Below are 19,671 nucleotides of genomic sequence, written 5' to 3'. Positions count from 1 at the left end.
ATATCAAGTTAGTATATGTTACCAAAAATACTTCCAGACATTTCAGATGAGAAAACTGATTTCAGAAGCTCGTTTTGGGGTTTTGTGAACCAAACAGTCTATGTATGTAAGACAAGCTGATATATAGCATCATGTGTTGTCTGTAATAAATATAGATGTCTCTGTTACCCATCTCCTATCCCTTCCATAATTCACATCTATATAGTATTTAGATTAGGACTTAAATCTGTTATGTGATCTGTTTGACAACCTGTCTGTATTTCCTGATAAAAATTACTATGAATTGTGTCACTAAATTTATTCTAGACACCAAAGTATCTGTCTCCCATCCCATTGTCAGGGTAATGGCTAGGGCTGATGTTCACATTATCCTAAGTAATACTTTAATAATGTTTTTTAGTTACAATGCTTTTAATCCTCTGCAGATTAATATCTGCAGATATTAACTGATTGTACCAACAAGCCAGGTACTGTAAATAAGCAATTTATTACCTTCCCATTCACTGACAGAAAAAGAAAGGTGGTAAGGTAGCAGAAAAATAAGTCCATAGACTGTGTTACAATCAGACCAGGGAGTACATCTCAGGGGATCTGGAACTTACTTGACTAGTAGGTATAATCTCTTCTGCCTATATGAATGATATGGTCTCGGTGATATATAGTCTTAATACCTATTTACACTTGCACAAGGCAGATGAAGTTTCTCAAATAGTTACAGTGTTTAAAATGAAAGGAAACATTGTTGAAAATATTTTGCAGGTTCTGTATTTCCTTGTGCTAGTTTTCAGCTACTTGTAAAGGTAGGTGATGTTTCCTTGCAGATGCATTTAGGTAGTAAAACAATTTGTTTGAATACAAACCAAGGCAACAATAACACATCATTGTCCAGCATAGGCTTTGCAAATTTCTTAAATCTGTAATTCAGTTCTTTGACTCAGACTTTTCTCCCTCTGTATCCAATCCAGGCACAGCAAGGGAAAGAATAAGTGAGTATTTACATTTATTATACATTTCTAATATGACAGTTCCAAATATAAGTATATTATATGTTTCTAGCATGACAGTTCTAATGATCTTTAGGATTTACAGAGTAAAGCAGAGTTGCTTTCTTACCTACACAAAGTGAGCCAGAGTAGTATGGGTGAGTGGAACAAGGCCTCAGTAGGACTATATGTTTAAATAAGAGAAAAGTTTAACCTGATGTGTTGTACACAAGCACAGAGTTTCGCTAGTGAGAAAATATCAGAACAGCCAACAGAAGGAAAACCCATCCTTCCTAACAGGCATCCCTGGTCTTGATCCCTCTGATCTTTCCAGTGAGGACATCGCATGCATTTTATTTACTCGCTAAATATTCAGTCAAATCATTATTTACCATTGACACCTACTTGCTGATCTGCTGGCACCAGCAAGCATTTCTGTTATTGTACCTGGCATACGACATACAATCCACTCAGAAGAAAGAAAAAAAAAGAAAAAGAATCTTAAATTTTAGAATGAAAGCAGATTTCAGTTGTTTTTCTAGTCAGTTTCAAACAATTTTGTGCTTATAAAACTATCAGGATAAAAAAACAACACTACAAAATTTCACTAACAACTTGTCAAAGTGAAAAAGATCACTTCAATCTTTAAGCGAGTGGCAGTTTTTCTCACTCTGATTGCAGGAGTCATATACGGGTAAATGTAGTGCTAATTATTTTAAAATAAGGTATATCTTCAAATGACACTCCATCGAGGAAAAAATATGTGGAAACTGTAATTCCTTAGTTACTGAATGACATAATCAAGCATTTCAAGGGGAAAAAAAAAAAAAGGTGGCAACAAAGAGAGAAGCATTTTCCTGAATGTAAACATCTCGCCCTAAATGCAAACATGCATAAAGTCAATTAAAATCTTTCCTACTTGGATCTGAATTGGGTCTTATGCCAAGTCTTCCTGAACTGGCTGAGAAGGGAAAGGACCTTTACATCAGTGATTCAATTTCTTCTCATTTTACAGTCTCAGATAATACTAGAAGTGCAGATTACTATTTTGGGGCTTGTGTACCTGTATTTGTATTTGGAAATCCGTTAGGATAAAAGCTGTTTACAATATTGTTCTTTCTCCAAACTACGCTATTTGTGTTTTGAATTTGTCATACCTGAGTGAAAAACAATAGATTAAAAAGATAGAATTCGGGTAATATGATTTTAAACCTTCATAAGAAACTACTGGATATGAGCAGATGACAGTTCTTGGTAGAAAATCAAACAATGCAGAAATTCATTACAGAGGAATGGAAGATTGGGGCTGTGCTTAATCAGTATACAAAACTAACAGGAGAATGACCTTTTGCTATTTTCTACCTCTGATATTTTGTACATTTCCACAAATTATCCTACCAAAAGTTCTAGCTGTTTATCCTGTTCAGGAACTGATCCTTACAATATTTAAGGAGAGCAAATAGCCTTGTCCTGGTTATAGTACAGCATATAATCAGTAACAGATTTCTTGTATCAAAGGCTAAGTGACATTTCTGATATGTCTGTCCAACCAGTATATGCCAGTTTTAGTGGTTATTAGGAGAGAAAGTAGTGATGTAGTGCTTGAGACTTAAAAGGCAGGAATTGGTGTTGCTTCCAGCTTGGGCTGAAGGTTGCCTCCCATCAAACTGGATATCAAAGACTTAAATTTAGCATTTGCTAATCATCACCCCTGTAAAGCTTTATGGCTAAAGATGATGATGTCTTTACTTAACCCAGCCTGGGCAGATGTTTGAGTATTACTTATTCTGAATGGTTATCCAGAAGATGTTTGTCTATCAGAATTGAATTATTATATTTTTGTGAGCATTCAAGACAAATTTAAAGAGTTAAAAATTATCCAAATTGTGGCATTAATATTTTGCATAGTAATTTTCTGTTTATCTGACAGATGGACTATTTAGACTTAAATTTTGCCTTTGTCATATGGGTTTTGGGAGCCATAAGTTTTTATCAGGGATTTAACCATTTTTTTTTTCCCTAGGAACAATCAGCTTGAAAGTTTCTTTCCATATTTATTAAATTTTCAGCACAGAAATTAATGAAACTTGTAGCTGAACTCCAAACTTAATACACACATAAAAGTTTAAAAAATGAATGTTAGCAATGTCAGTCGAAGAGAACAACCTTCCTTAACAGGCATTTTCTTCATTTCTACAGTGTTTTGTTTAGAAAAGTGTGATTAATCTGTTTACAGTTGTGGCTTCACAAAGTTTAATGAATACAAACTTTCAAGATAAAAAATAGAAAGTTATTTTTCTTGACTAGCATTCAGTGTCAGAAAGACCTGGGATCTATGCTGTGAGGATGAAGGTAGCTATTATTTTTCTGACACTACTCTGGCTTTTGGTACTGGTTTGGGGTTTCAGCTGGACTCAGCATTTTGCCATGCTTGGAGCAGTGTTGTTTGCAGGACTACATCTTCCAGTATCCCATCCAAAATATGCAACTTCCTGGTAATTTGGAGTGTTTGTCTTAAAGTCCAGTTTAAAGGCTAAGAAAGAAGTCTAAACTGAAAAAGGCAGGGTTGATAGACACAGAATTTGAAACGAAAAGTGTCCAAAAGTCATGATCAGGTGCTATGAGTAAGTTCTATAAAACTATTTCTTCAATCTGATGTTGCTGTTTTGACTAATACTGTTATTTTGATTCTGACATATATGCTGGATCGAAATCTGGAACAGATCTTCTGGACCACATCGTATACTGTCATATTTGGCATAATTCCGTAGAATAAAACTGAAAGTGATATAAAATGAGAACTGGCTTATTGTTTACATCTTGGTACTCAGCCCAAGTACAGTATTTGGTGTATGCATAATAGTGATCCAAGAATCTGCAAGTGTTGAATCTGCTATGAGGAAGTGGAGCAATAAAGCCTCATTATTTCGGTATTCCCCAAGTGGATAGCAGCGGATAAAATTATTTGGTGGCACACACACTATGTTCTTAACTGTCAGCTGTGAAACAAAGTAAACTAGTAAGTTAACCCATTTTTACCAATATAACTCGGTTTAAAAAATTAAAAAACAAAAATCTGTAGGTTCTGTTTGTTAAATCTGGCTCTGTCTGTGTAGTCTTATAATAATATGGTTATATTCGTTTTACTTAATGTTTCCAGTATTTGCTACTGCAGAAAGATTACTGTTTTATAACTGCAGGAATGAGATTGAAAAGACAGTGTAAGTGATAGGAAGATGGTTAAAAATAAAGAAAAATTGTGAGATATGCTCAGACAGTTGTCACTGTGAAGATTGTGAAGGTCAAGATCACTAAAAATAAGCTAAAGAAAAGTTATGTGATATTAATACAAATTCAAAAGAAATAATGTGAATAGGTGAAGTATCTGATTTTCCAATATTAAGCACAAATGCAAGAATGAGCCAACACGAGTGAATTGTCAGGCTCCTTAAATCAGAACTTTTTACAATTTTTGAATGAATGTGCCCTCTAGGACAGAAATGAGTAATTCCCAGAACTGAGTAAAGTCAGTGCAAGAGAGTTCAGAGAGCCAAACTACAGGTTGGCCACTCCAAGACTCTTTAAGACAGGGCTCAGATTCAAGATGCCTAATTCTGACTCAAGTCTCCTAGAAATCAGCTTCATTTTTTGTTTCTTGTGCCCAATACTCACTACTTCAGAGGAGTTTGCCTGTATGTTCCATTGTTTACTGGAAATGAGTAGAATCACAAATGTTATCACTAGCACAAAAATCCAAATTTTCAAAGCTGTGAATATATATCTGAGGCTACTTAAGCTTCTAGCATGGGAAAATACTTACTGATAAAAGGTTCTGGACATGACACCGATTTTAATGTCAGATTTACTCAGAAATACAGTTTTCAAAGAAGAAATTAACTCAGCTGTAGATTTGGCTTTCTGACTGAAACCAGAAGCCAAAAAACACTGTTGACATGATAGTAAGATTAAAATATACTATGTCTGTATAAACTCACAATAAATTCTTCCTGTTCTGTGCCAGAAGAGTAGAGGTCCAATTATGTCAAAGTATGGTTGCTGATTTTGCCCTGAAGGGGGCCAGTTGAGTGAAACTAGTGAAATGGCTTTGTATGAGCGTCCATGGTTTAGGTCACAGGTTTAAAAGCTGAAAGAACAGCCTCCTACTAATAGGAAGCACTGAAAAGATGTTCAAACAAATGATATGTCACTCTAAAGTGCATGTTATGTCTTTAAATAAGACTTTTTAAGGATGCTGGCTGCATTGTCCCAGAGACGGAAGGAAAACGTACTGTGACAATAGATTTACTTGGAAAATATACACAGGCCATGTTTCCAGAAGAAAAAGAAAAGACTGGTAGGATTATGGCACACAAGGGCCGTACAGCTAACACTAAAAGCTTATTAGTCAGCAGCAGCACCTCTTAAAATAGGAGCTATGGAAGGTATGTCACTATAAAAGGATTATTACAAGCACTTTCTCTGGCATATGGGTGGAGAATAAATTGCTAATAGTCTTTTCAGTTTTGGACTGTGAAGAGATTGTTATAAAGAGCAGTGATTCAGGGAGACCTTATTAAAATTATAGATTATGGGAAGGTAAGGATACAGATGGCTCAAATATCTTCTGGTACTGCTTCCATAACAGGGAAGGGTACAGCAGCAACTCTGCTTTCCAGCAGGAATTATTTTCAGTCTGAGGTCTTGCTAGTAGGTGCCTCCAAGCTGAGACGGGTCACAGCATTCCTGTATCCCCCACCCTCACCAGCTGGGCAAAGCAGCTGTGTCTCCCACATCAAGTCACAGAGAGGCTGCAGTGATGTCCTTTAGATGTGTTACTGAGAGGCCTTCTGGGAAACATGGCATGAGAGACTAATGCATGGGATTGAAATGCAGGTTAGAATCAGAACTTCCCTTTGAATTCCCTTTTATTTCATGTTGCAAAGAAGGCTACATGGATTACACTGAGGCGTTATGAGCAGATCTCTGGAAAGTGTGTATCTGCTGAAGCAGGAAGAGCCGTCAGCAGTAGAAACTAACTGTAATATACTTCTGCTACTGAACCGCTACTCTTGCATGCACTATAGGAAATAAGTATCTTCGTAAGGGGGGCTGTGATAGCTAACTAAGATGACTAGGGTCAGGCAAATTTATCGCTTCACTATAGTACGTTTGATTGCCTGACAGAGCAAAACGCAAAATAAAATCATATTTGCTTTCCAGCAGACAACATCAAGCAAAGCATTAGCTGTACCACTGTATCCCTTCTCTCAGATACAAGAGGTCAGTAGGCAAAGGGGAGTTTTAGAGAAACTAGCATTTTGTAATTCCATTACAAAAAGCACAAGTACAAACCAAGAATTAAGAAGAAATTCAATTAAGATGACTTAGGAGAAGCCCAGAAGATATTACTTCATGTGCCTTAAAAAAAAGTATCTGTAATAGAAAATGTATAAGCTATCCTTGACCGCTTTCTCTCAGCTGCCGGAAAATTTTCAGCCTTTATTACACATTGGCTGAGCCTGTCTACCCTTGGACTCCTTTGTAGTTTTATGATTAGGCAGTCTCCTAGAAGGGGTAAGAGGTTTGTTCTCAACTGCTGAAAAGGAATGTGGGGTTGAATTCTCATATGTAACTTCTTGAGGAAGTACAATAACACCCAGGTTCCTCCATTAAAAATGACAATAGCATTTTCATCACTACTCATCAGGTATTGAAAGAACAGTGCAAACAAGCTTGACTCTACTACCCTAAAGATAGTTGGAGATACTTGACCAAATGGGCTTTAAAAGCATAATGAACACTTAACTCACACACTATATGACATAGCAAAGAGAATGAGATAGCATGAGAGATGTCTTTATTGCTAACTAGATCAGCTCCAAAGCTAGTACCAGTAACAGCTGGGGTAAGTCTGCTAATTAGTCCTATTTTGAGGAGTAAGATTACACAATAAAGGATTCTGATTCCAGTAACATGGAGAGGAATTTCTCTGTTCAATTCAATATTGGCATAATTTAATTTCAGTACTTTCCATATCCTCATGTTTCCAGTATAGCAGGTCTTCTCATATAAAGGCAATGTACTTTAGTCCTCCAGAACAAGCTTTTGTGCTACTTCTCTAATAAAGAGAAAAAAATATAAAAGATAGTGTATTCTTCTTCCTCTGTGCTCATAGTCACTACTAAGTACCCTGGTATCCCAGGTGAGACTTAACATCTACTTTTGCTAAATACATTTTATTTGTATTGCAGGGTTGCCTCGGAAGATGATGTTAGCAAATATTAAGAAAGGTAATTACGTTTACATAGTAATCTAAGACTCTTATGCAATAGTAAGTGATTTAGCTTCTTTTAATAAATTCTTTATGTATTGTTCCAATCTATCTCCTAATAAATAAGTAGTGTCAAAGTGAAATCTTATTCCTAGTCTTCTTCTGTATTCATCAAAGACTTTGAGGACAGTTGTCATCACTGAGAGTGGTACCTGCAATCTCTTCTCCCCAAAATAAGCACATCATGGCACTTCTTTCTTTTTCTTCAATAAAGAAAAAAGAAGGACTCTGCAGAGGTTCAAACATTATATAATTAGACATGATGTGGAACTTTTGTTGTGTGTTTTGAGAATAATCTAAATGGTTCCTCCACTGTTAGCAAAAACAGGAAAAATCACTCCAAACCAGAACTTTTCAAGCATTGCCTGTTTATGATCTAACAGAGATCCCCTAATCACTCATTAAGCAAGGGGGGCAAGTTTCGCACTCCTGAAGGGGCAGACTGTTCACAGAAATGTAGATGCCTGATACTTGGACTTCCTAACTAACCAATGCTTAAGCTCTAAGAATCACTTGTCTGAAACACTGTTGGTCTGGTGAAGTAACCTATGTCCCTGACAAGGAAGTTACTAAGGTTGATTTTCTGCAGTTGCTGCAGACTTCTGGCACTATTTCCTTTAAGGCCTGACCCTAGTTCCCTGCTTTTAATGACAAAACAGAGCATATCCTGTTAAATTCAGCTCGTCGCTATAATCAAAATTATTACATTTACTATTCTTTCCAGTAATGTAGTCTTGAATATTGAGTCTCTAGAGAAGGACATGGCATTTAGAAATATAATACTAGTTTGTTTGGTTAGGACTTTACTGGCCTCATGACAGCTCTCTTCAGAAGCAGCTATAAAAGTTAGCTGTGAGCTCAACTTATTTGGACTTAATTTCCTTTTTCTGCAAGAACCATTTTAATATAAGGATGTTCTAAGTGACGAGCAGCTGTAGTCTGCTGTATATACCCTTATTATTATCTGCCTTCCTTTGTCAGTTAATATCTGTACAATTCTTTTTTCTGTTATTTCACAGTATTATGGAATGTTTGATGAAAGAATTGTTTCTGTAGATTCCGTTGTCTGTGAGCTCCTAATAGATGGTATATGAACTAGATACCACTCTGGTAGATTTTTACGTGCTGCCTATCTATATAACTGTCTCATCTCTGTTCTCAGCTGGTTGTTTGCCTTGCCTGTACCTTTCATTATTTTTTGTCTATGTGAACTTAGTTTTGTAAGTCTGTGAAAATCAATAGGTGCTGCGTTTGAATAGTAAGAAACATCTGAACTGTAAAATACATCCGTTTACTGACAGAGAATGCAATTTGTAGTGAAAAATCAAAATTAACTTATCAAGGAGTGCTTAAAATAGCTGATTTTGTTACTTTATGCAAGAACATCTTAATGGTTTAATTTTATCTGTGATCTCCGAAAATTTTATTTTGCTGTTCATGAAGCTTTATACAATTGAAATACAAGATATTGACAATTATTTAATGGAAAACCACTAATTATGAGCTATTACGATGTTTTATATAAGTATATGGTATGCATCAATTTAGTTCAATAATATTCTTGTCCTAGCCTTTTTTTACAATAGATATTTGACTAAAATAGATATAATAGGATTAACTTCTTTACAGCTCTGTAATCTACTCAAAAAATGTCAAGGACTTGAAAGTAATTGTTCTATAGCGATTTTAATTAAAACAGCAGCCCTCTGCACACTGTTTTAGTCTCAATATTCTATTATGTTTCACAGGTAAGGAAGACCTTTATATGTCACATTTAATATGATTGTCATACACAATGACTAAATAAACTTTGCTCTGAAAATCAGCTCAAGCAAGAATAGTATTTCAAAGTATCTACTAGCAAAATTTTGAGAATATCTCCTCATATAGTTCACTATTTTTTCCATTATTTTCTTTTAAGAATTGAATTAAAAAAAAAAAAAGAGAAAATGAATATGGTGAGAACTTGACATTTGGGATTTATTTTATGGCTATGTGTTTTTCTTCTCTGCCAGAAGGCACGATATCATGCCTTTATATTCAGTCAAATTATGCAGTATTAATTTCTTTTTTTGGTTGATATTGTAGTTACTTATTGCAAACTAGGAACTGGGACTGAAAATGATAGAACAGCTGCTCTGTCGTCCAGTTTCCTGTATCTTTTTATAGCAGTAGACTGTCCCAGACAAAATGCGTTGTTAGATTTTTTTTTCCCCACTCTTTTTTTAAAAACTCTTTTCTTTTTCCTTCTATTTTAACATTGCTTTCTGTATAATTCCCATTAACGTTGACTAAAATGACTACATAAATGACAAGAATGTGTACTTAGATTCAAATGGTCCAGCTGGGATTCAAGTCTTGTTTTAATTCAGAGTGAAAACTAATTTTCATCTTAGAGCTTCAACGTAGGAGTACACATAAAGCAATCATTTTTCAAGATAAAATTTACTGACTGCTTGAAAACAGAAAAAAAAGCAATAAGAATGTCCAAATAATGCTCTAGCATAATACTCCAATGTTCTATCTAGAACAAAAGGAGTACAATAAAGCAGCAGTTATTTTACAGTTGGTCTTCTGTCCAAAGTTACAGGTTTATTTTATAAACTACCTCCAGTTCTATTCTTGTCTTGGAATGTGTGTTGATTTTTCTTCTTCCCCCACCTTGCTCATAATTTACCATTGTTTCTAGAAAAGCCCGACTTCTGCTTTCATGAGAAAGACCCTGGAATCTGCCGAGGCTATTTTTCCAGGTATTTCTATAACAAAGAGACAAATATATGTGAAGTATTCAAGTATGGTGGGTGCCTAGGAAACCAGAACAATTTCAAGAATTTGGAAGAATGCCAGACTACCTGTCAAGGCAACTGTAAGTTGTTGTCCTCGTTATTCTTAGTGTTATTCTTGTATAAACAGTGTTGTGCTTTGAAGGTGCCTTGCATAGGGAAAGAAAGCAACTTAGGGTACCCTGAGATGGCAATAATTTATAACTGAAATTAACATTAATTATATATATTTTTAAATAAAAATACAAAAATGAAAAATATAAACTAAAAAAAGTTGTAGGTATCATTAATTTTAATGAACATTACAGGACTCCTACTTTTCTGTTTTTCTCATGACAGTTAATTGCCTGCATATATTTTGCAGGGAGTTATAGAGTTAACATATATATTTAACCTGTCTGTATAAGAAAGAATGCAATATTAATTTTCAGAAATCTGCATACTATTTAATATATCTAAGTTGAAACAAGTAGTGTGTGATCTATAATTTGAAATGAAATGTTAGAAGCAATATGGAGAGACGAAGTAATTAACATAAATTTCAACTGAAGAGGGGCTTTGATCCACAATGAGTAAGGGTGCCTGGCTGTACCTTGACATTAAAGCATCACTTTTCTCCATTAAACCTGCCACTAGGGGAAAAAATATATAAACACACTTTCTAGGACAGAAATTTGGAGAAATTTGGTTTGAAATATACTGTAAAAATATTGGTACCTACATTGAGGAAGGCAGAGACTTTACAGTAGTAGAGATTATAATAAGAGGGAATGCAGAACTGGACCTATTCTGGTTACAGCCACAAAAGTTTTTCTGCAATCTAGAATCTGCCAGCTGCTTGGATTTATGATATCATAAAAAGTTGATACTTTTTTTTTTTTTAGCGTGAGCACCTGAATATACTCTTTTCAAGCCAGGTTTTGTAACGAAAAGAGGTGCCAATATAGGAAGTTGTGCATTACTGGCTTCCCACCAAAGAATCATGGGAAACCTGTCCCTCACTTCCGACTAATTTGGCTGTGTAGCTTAGGCTACGAAACAGCCATTTAGACTGACCATACATAATTTATCCACGTGCTTGTCCTACTAGTTCCTATGAATTGTTTTATATCAGAATATAGTAATAGTAGCCTTCAGAACTCCCCTTCACAAAGTGCTTCATTTTATTTATAGGATGAATACATTTTCCCACCCAGAGCCTCCAGACCCTTTTGTCTTGCTTGTCTGTAGTCATGGTTTTTCCAAGACTCCCATTTTGGCAAGGGGAAATTGAGCTTATTCACATTTAGAATAGGAAAGACCCAGCATGGTTCTTTTATAAATATGTTTTTTAAGTTATACAGGCAGAACCATGTGATTTTCTTTGCTTTTTCTGAAGCATTTATTCCTGAGCTCTGATTCTGCTTTTACTGTCTAGACTAAAAGTTCCACAATTTTTTTTTCTGACTTTAATCTGTAATAACCCCTTTGTGTAAATTTGTATGAATAGTCAAGAAGAAAAAGAGGATTATGGGCCATTGCCAAGGATTAAATAGATCAAAGATTTACCTTCTTAATCTAGAAAATTGATATGAATTGCATTTTGTATTTTTTCCTCATTATTTTCCTTTCTCTTTTCTTTTAGCAAATCTGTTACCAATTGTTCCAGCTGAAGAGCATCCTAACACTGTGAATAGTAGTTCCCCAGCAGAAGAGCCTCATCAGCTTCCTGAAATTTCCAGTAAGAATTTACTTTTGCTCTTTATAGTTATCCTTTTTTAATGGAGACACTTGGCTTGTCCACACATTTTCCTTGTCTATTTGAAGATATGTAGGTTACTTGAAACGCATAAGCACAGTGAAATCAGTAACATTAAAACTAGCTTCATAGCCATTTTGTCGTCAATAATATGTATTTTGGAAAAGGCTTACAATTGCAAAGGTTGAAATGTCTGCCAGTACTACAAAAATAACCTTACCAAGCCATGTTTGATTTAAATCTTACATCAGTAAAATTAAAGAATAAAAAGGAATCCATCCCAGAGTTACCTCAGCACATCAGTTTCCTTTGCCTTTGGGACTTAAAGAAATGCTGTCTTTTAGTGGTATTAATACTGGTATAGAGCAAGGAAAATGGGTACCAATCATACCTTATTTTCAGAGCTTTGTTGTGTCTAGACAACCTGTCACTTAAGTTTTCGTGACCCTTTTTTTTTTTTTCCTTCTAGTAAATTTGTTGCCAACTGCTCCAAATGAGAAGTCCAACACTCTGAACAGTAGTTCCCCAAAGGAGGAGCGCAACCAGTTCCCCATCTTTTTTGGTAAGGGTTCATTTCTGCAGTTCTTAGCTCTTGATCTTTTATATGTGTTCTAGATTGCTTTTCCATTTCCACTCATTTTCCAACATATCTGAGACTAAAGAATGGGTTTCCATCTGTGTCAAATGTTTTACTAAGCAGAGAAAGTCAAAGCAAATAAATATATTGCTACTTACAGATCTCCCACAAATATCAGAAGGTGGAAGTCTGACCACATTTTACCTTCTTATGAAAGTAAATGTAAAGACTAAGAGCAAAAGAAGTGATACAGAGTTAGTTTAGTCAAAATTAACATGTTTATGAGGATCTAATTGGCAGCTGATTTAAAGCTCCTTTTACCTGTTGAAAAAAGACCATATTTGGAGTTTGGAATGTGGCACAATATATTTATAATATATTTTTATTTTCACTAAGACCATATTAAACTGAGTTCTTGATTTGAGTATAATCAAAGTGTGTGCAAATTAATTTTGTGTCTGCTTCAAGATATCCTTTCACTATGAATTATAATCTAAATGAGAATCTGGACCTTTACTGTAGAGAGCTAGGTTTTAAGAGTTTCTGCAGCTGGATGCTGCCCACTATAGATTGTTGGTATTTGCTGACACTGTAAAGGGTGATTGAATTTGAGGCATATCATTTTTATGATCCACAGTTATGCAAGAGGACACAAGAAACAGTTGGAAAAAGCCTGAGAGTTCTTATCAAGTATATCTGTTGGGTTTTTTTGCATTTATACTTATTGATACTTTTGGGGACTGAGTGATGGCTTACAGATTCATTAAGACTTTTCTGTTTTATGTGAACTGTAAGATAATGGGCATGTAGGATAACATTCCTGTGCTCTTTGCTGAGAAGGGTATGTCTAACAAAGCTTGGATGTGTATTGTGTTCTATTTCTTGCCTACACTGTGATCCAAATGTACTGCTGGGTTGAGGTAAGTTTCCGTGATAGTTGGATTCGTTTGTTTACCACATAAGAAGTATCAATACACTGTTATTAAAATGACTGCACATAAAACAGTAAAGCTTTTAGCAAGTTATTCCACTAAAAAAATATTAGATGTAAGAGTGTATAAGTTCCCTGCAGGCTTTTACTATAATGCAAATCCTCAAATCGCTAAAGCAACTAATCTATGCAAGCAAAGGGGTGTGATTCAGTTTTCTGAGAGGAAACTGAAGGGTTCTTGGTTTTGTCAGCAATAGTGAATTTTCTGGTAGAGCAGATTTTGGGTGGGAGTGGTGAGAGTAAGAGAAAGACAAGACTTGAAGGTTGGTGGAAGAAAGGGTTGGGAACCAAGGATGGGTGGATTCAGTGTAGCTGGATGGGTTGGGTAAGAAGCGTGACCTTGGAAGGACCAGTGTGTTTCAGTGGAAAGTCTGCTGGGATGGGCTGAAAACCTGTGCTTTTGTGCAATCCCGCTACAGGAGGAGGAAAGGGCAGGGCCAAAACTGATAACTGATTTCTCCACAGAGATGTGGAGAACATAGCTTCCATTCTGCTGTTGCTAGAGGTGCAAACTGAAGGTGCATGATTGAGCTGTCTCACACAAACACACGCTGTGACTCTTCATAGCCCTCAGCAAGGCACAAGAATCTGGCTGTGCACATACAAGCTCAGGATGGACTGTTTAAGATGGAGTGGCTGATGCCCAACTTCTCAGAAGTACTTGGTCTGTCACTGTAACATCTATTTTGCATGTATATTGGCCTGGCTGTTGTCATCTTTTCAAATACATTACTACCATTAAAAAAAAATTGCAAGGAGTTGTCTGCTGTAGAATACCTTACCTCACAATTGAAATGCTATTTCATCTTGATTTCAAGAAAAAAATAGATATTATTGGTGATATGTATAACTCTGTAATGATACTAGGTTGTTTTTCAACAAAGTTCTTGATCTTGAGAAAATTAAACTCTTCTATGGCCAAACAAAACTGGTTTTTCTGCACATAAACACAAAACTTCTAACTCCATCTCTCAGCAATGAACTTTCTGAAGAGAGTGAAGATTTTTCTGGTCTTCTAATACTTTGCTGCAAGATCTACAATAACTTATTCTGAGAAAGTGAAGCCAAGAATATCAAACCTTTAATTTTTAGTTTTATGAAGTGATCTGTGGTAGGAAATTATGAGTGCTATGCTCTGTGATTTGTGAGATCTATGTGGGATGCAGGATCAAAAGTCAGCTTTCAGCTTGGCAAATATGGAATGACACACATAGGCAGTTCCTGTTATAACTTCCTAAAGTCAGGGCCGTGTCTTTTGCTGATATAGATTGACACAGTTCTATTTGCTATAATGGATCGGTACCAATTTATACCTCTAGAGTACTGTCAAGTACAGATGACTCATTATTTTTGTAATAGCTTGTCTACTTGAAGACTCTTTTATTTTCTCTTTGCTGCAACCAAAAATGAGATACTGAAGTGTACGTATATCAAAAACCTGGCAATAAATCTGAAGCTTCATGAATGTCACACACCTGTGTCTAGCAAAAGAGAATGCAGTAAGCATTGTTTCCAATCCAGCTCACCAAAACAATTTCGAACTTCTTTTGTACTGTGATCGATTAACAGTTAATTGTCACATAAACCAAGCTGTGCCTGAGGGATAATGATTATTGTTGCAATGCGGGGTTGGTATTATTTTTGAGAAATATGAGTCTATATCTGAATATACATGTTTCAGAGATCCTGAAGTATGATCATGTAATCCATTCACACCACAGAGGTGGGTATCTGGGATCCAAGAAGAGGCTGTATTATAAGTATTGAATCTTAAACCATACCTATTTAAATATTGTTTAGGTAGCAGTGAAGGGTAAGGTACAATAGTCTTTTTAGCGGTAAGAACAATTCGTTTTTTATCTACTGTTTATTTCATATAATTAGTTTCGTTTCATTACAATTTCATTTTTATTTCACTAAACTGTTTTGTTAAAAAAATGGCTGCTATATGGCAAAATTGAGAGGTTTTCTTCATGCGCTGATTCTGTGAGTGTAAAGAACATGCAGATATTTTGAAGATTAATAGGAATAGTGTTTGGTATCTAAGGCATTCATCTAGCAATGATCTAGACAAAGAACAACATAATTTTTAGTAAGAGTACCAGAGGGATTCTGACTAGCATTTGGATGCCGCTCAGCCAGTTGTATTATATATACATAGGTAGTCCTTATTCACCAGTAACCACATCACTGGTTCCATGACTCCCCTAAAGCTTACAGCTGTTGTGAGAACTCCTTCATGAGGCCATTCTGGAGTCTCTCTGGAAAGTTCTATGTACCAGATGAGTAATTTACATTAGAAAATATATATTTAAATTCTGTTCTATAATAAGCAAACCTATGCTGTTTGACCCTTCAGCATTGACAAGCCTTTCACTTTTGTTCTTTTCAAGTTCAGACATTATCAGGTTAAAATAGGTAAGCATTTATCTTTAATGTTGCTGAACACATGCTTTGAAAGCTAACAACGTCTCTGGCTAGAGAGGGATGAAATTAGTTCTAGGCACACAAGTTGTCAATTAGAGTGGTACCAAAAGCATTGCATTAGTCAGTTTAACTACCATCTTCATTATAAATAAAACAGTAGATTTAATATAAATTGTATCACGTTGTGGGCTCTTAAACTGCGTCCAGAGTGAACCTTACTCTTACAATAATGTCACAGTTATAAAAAAGAAATTAAGTAGTGCTCATTTTATAACCTGAAACTAACTTAACCTTTCTTGAAAAACCAACTCATGACTCAGTTTTTGCATTTCAGGATTATTTTTCGGTAGTGTAATGTTGCTAACATAGCTTCAAATACAATATTAATTTAATTTTGCTGTCTTAGGTTTCCATAAATCACCATTCTGTGTCTTCCCCAGCAATTTTTCCTACTTTTCAGCATGCCAGTTTGACTATTGTACTTGGTCAATGAACCTTTTTCAGCAGATGTAGTATGTGTAAGACCACTAAGATGTAGCATGTTCTTTTTGGATATTTTCTTGTCAACCTCTTGAATTACCTAAGTTAATTCATAACTCCTTGCTTTCAGCAACTCATCTGTTTCCCACTTCTGTGACAATAGGATGTATTTTTTTCCCCTCTGAACCACTTGTGCCTGGCTTTATAACTTCAAGAAAGCCAGCTGACTAGCTTCACATTTCCATTTATGCATTTACATCTTGGCGTCTCAGCTATCTCAGTTCTGATACTTCTTGAAGGACAATGGCCCTCCTTTGGGTCCCTCACAACTGATGATATAACGGCTCCCATTCACTTTCTTGCATCCTGTGCAGCAATTGTGTCAGTTCTAACTTTGTGTATGAGTCACTCCAGGATGAGAAATGACAGAGTTTCTCCAGGCTTGGGAATTCTGGCACGGATTTGCTTCTTGAACTAGTTCCAGTGCCCAGGTGCTTCGGATACCTCGGGTTCATCTTCCAGTGTTTCGGTTCTCATACTCTCACTTGCAGTGTCACTGAAGAAACAAACCATCAGCCTACTCCTTGGAATGGTAAAAACCTAACAACAGCACTAAAGCACCAGCATCTCAGTTGCTTTGTGCACTTATTCTTCACAACCAATCCTTTGTTATTCTGTGAGTTACAATCTGTTTCTTGATAATTGCTCAGTGTTTTCCAGTAGACCAACTAATGTTACTTAGGTTGAGCTTTCTGTATTCATATGATAAACAAATATTAAGGTATTGAATCTTACATTGGAAATACTGGGTACTTCTACCTTCTCTTTGATTTCGGAATGTCTAGCAGTAATTAGGAAAATTCACTTAATTAGTTATAATAAATATTTACCATATTTTTAATACTGTCCAAGTTTAATTTCACTTCACTTTCTACAAATACTTCACTTGGAACTTCTCTTGTTGAATACTGTTCCCTGTCACAGAAATGGCAATTTTATTACTAAATATATAGGAAACAAACCTTACTTTCAGGTAAGCTTTTGCTGGCTTTTGATATTCATAGATAGAATAACATTTGCTGTGGGTTTTTTTGTAATCATAAAAAGATGTTTATGTAAAGTATCCTGGACTTTCATGAGGGCAGAACTATACTTGTCAGTAAATCTCACATAAATTTCAAAGTTCTGTGAACTTCAAGTATCTTATAATATCAACATAACAGAAAATTGGTAAACTGCAGTTTTGTCTCTAACCTTGTTTTTCTTGGTATTTCTAGAACCACCCCCTATTCCTTCGTTGTGCATGACCCCTATGGACAGAGGACTTTGTAGAGCCAAAGAGTTAAGATTTTTCTATAACTACTCAACTGGAAGATGTCACCCATTTAGCTACAGTGGTTGTGGTGGGAATGAAAATAATTTCACCTCCAGAAAGTCATGTTTAAGGATCTGCAAGAAAGGTATGGGAAGTGATACTGTCACAGACTGTCGTAAGAGGTAAATATTATGTAGGCCGAAATACTATTGCAACTTTTTGTGGTCAGTATTGGTCTCATAAAATGTAATAGTTGAAAGTCTTAGAAAAATGAAAATGGAAATCAGAAGAGAGACAGAATTAGATAAAGATGGACAGTAAAATACAGTGTACAGGAACTGCAGTAAGACAACTCGGCATTGGTCAGGCATATGAAGACTTCAGGTAAGACAATGTTCTTTTTTGCTTTTGCAGGAATATTTCTTGAAAACAAGGCTTGTCTCTTATTTCTGATAATCTTGGATAAGTTAGTCATACAGCATCTAATCTTTCTTCATTTTATCTTTAGGATTCAATAAAAAAAAAGGTGAAAGAAGATTAATAAAAATCAAGAAGACCAGAAAGAAACAGCCAGTAAAGGCTTTGGGTGATGAAATCATGCCTGAAAGAATACAACTTTGATTTTATGGAAATGTGAAGTAAACTACTATTCACCTGTGAATGAAAGCCTTCAGTGTACACTCTTTAAATGTATTTACTGTACTGATTATTTTGATTACATATTAAGCTACTTGTATTTTTTTTATGTATTCCTCATTCATATTAATAAATATTACCTTTTACTTTGATAAAGCTCTTAAATTGTAGTTTGATTGTATATAACTGTCAGAACTGAAACAGGACGGAACAGACTGTGTGGGTGTATAAATCATAATGATTAAAAAGTAGATAAGATTCAAATTTACTTTATTACCCTATTCTTTTTTGAAATCCGTTTTTGTACTAAAGAAAGCATAATACTTGTCAAAGAGTAGTCACTTGTCAAGTATGATTGTTTCAATCATAGATAAGGTAGGTCTATTGCTATAAAGAGGAAATAGACACTGCGTTTGTTTTAATCAGATTTTGGGTTATGCAAGCTAGATTTAACTCCATCAAAGGGCACATAATTATATTATTGTAAAATAAATATGAGATTAGAATTAACCCACCAAAAACCGTAGAGTGTTAAAGTTGTAACTGTGTGAAGCAATGTGACAGATATTTGCTAAGATTTAAAAATACATTTGCTGGGATAATTGATTTGTATTCTTGTTCCTGAGCTAGACTTATGGCTAGCAAGTTAATAGTTTCCAGAAATACATATTAAAGGACAAATTCCTTTCATAGAAATACAGTTGCTTTATAGATAACACTATGTTTATGCTCCAATTGACTTTGAAGGGATTTTTGTCAGGTTGGTTTTGTCTTTTGGTGGTGGTGGTTTTTTGTGGGTTTCATTTTGTTTTGTCTGGGTTTTTTTTGTTGTTGTGAGTTTATTGTTGGGGAGGTGGGAGGGGGGAGTGTGTTTGGTTTTGTTGGTTTTTGTTTGGTTTTTTTTTTTTATAAGATTGGCATGAAACAGTGGTACAGTTCCTGCATTCCTCCAAGGGACCTCTCTGATCTTGGGTAAATCTTTTATAATGAGGTTTTTTTGTATTTTTTTTAAGAAAAGAAAAAAAAAAGAGAGAGTTGGTTTCCTATTAAGTTTTTTGGAGCACTTGGCTGCCTATGAAACAAAAGATAGTAGGATATTTTTGAAACTCTTTCCTATCTTTGATGCTGTATATTTTTTTTTTTTTAATGTATCACATTTTCTCCTTATGCTTAAAACTACTGAGAATATTTACACTGCTGTTTGTGAGAAGTGGTGTAAAAGTAAGTAGCTGAAATAGATGTGAGGGGCTCAGACACTACAGCAAGGAGCAAGGACAGCAATGACAGAATAATAAATGATCTGTTGGACTAAGCTGCCTTTGCCTGTGCATTATGAATCACATGTGTGATTTCAGAAAAAATAGGTTTTATATGCCTGTTGAACTTTGGACTAACCCTGCAAAGAGGCTA

The 19,671-nt window shown here is 35.3% G+C and overlaps 1 protein-coding gene across 1 annotated transcript in view; it reads left to right on the top strand.

The window, feature by feature from the left end:
* TFPI (tissue factor pathway inhibitor) overlaps positions 1-18,417 on the top strand; it is a 33,775-nt gene extending 15,358 nt beyond the window's left edge. The window contains exons 4-9 of the mRNA XM_071811167.1: positions 7,235-7,273; positions 10,004-10,180; positions 11,722-11,817; positions 12,305-12,397; positions 17,588-17,770; positions 18,134-18,417. Coding sequence (XP_071667268.1) covers positions 7,235-7,273; positions 10,004-10,180; positions 11,722-11,817; positions 12,305-12,397; positions 17,588-17,770; positions 18,134-18,246 — 701 coding nt within the window. The 3' untranslated portion in view covers positions 18,247-18,417. The remainder of the gene's footprint in view (positions 1-7,234; positions 7,274-10,003; positions 10,181-11,721; positions 11,818-12,304; positions 12,398-17,587; positions 17,771-18,133) is intronic.
* The last annotated feature ends 1,254 nt before the right edge of the window (positions 18,418-19,671 follow it).

This window comes from Patagioenas fasciata, chromosome 7 (genome assembly GCF_037038585.1).
Source record: "Patagioenas fasciata isolate bPatFas1 chromosome 7, bPatFas1.hap1, whole genome shotgun sequence".
NCBI classification, from domain to species: domain Eukaryota; kingdom Metazoa; phylum Chordata; class Aves; order Columbiformes; family Columbidae; genus Patagioenas; species Patagioenas fasciata.
This window is presented reverse-complemented; position numbering and strand designations above follow the sequence as displayed.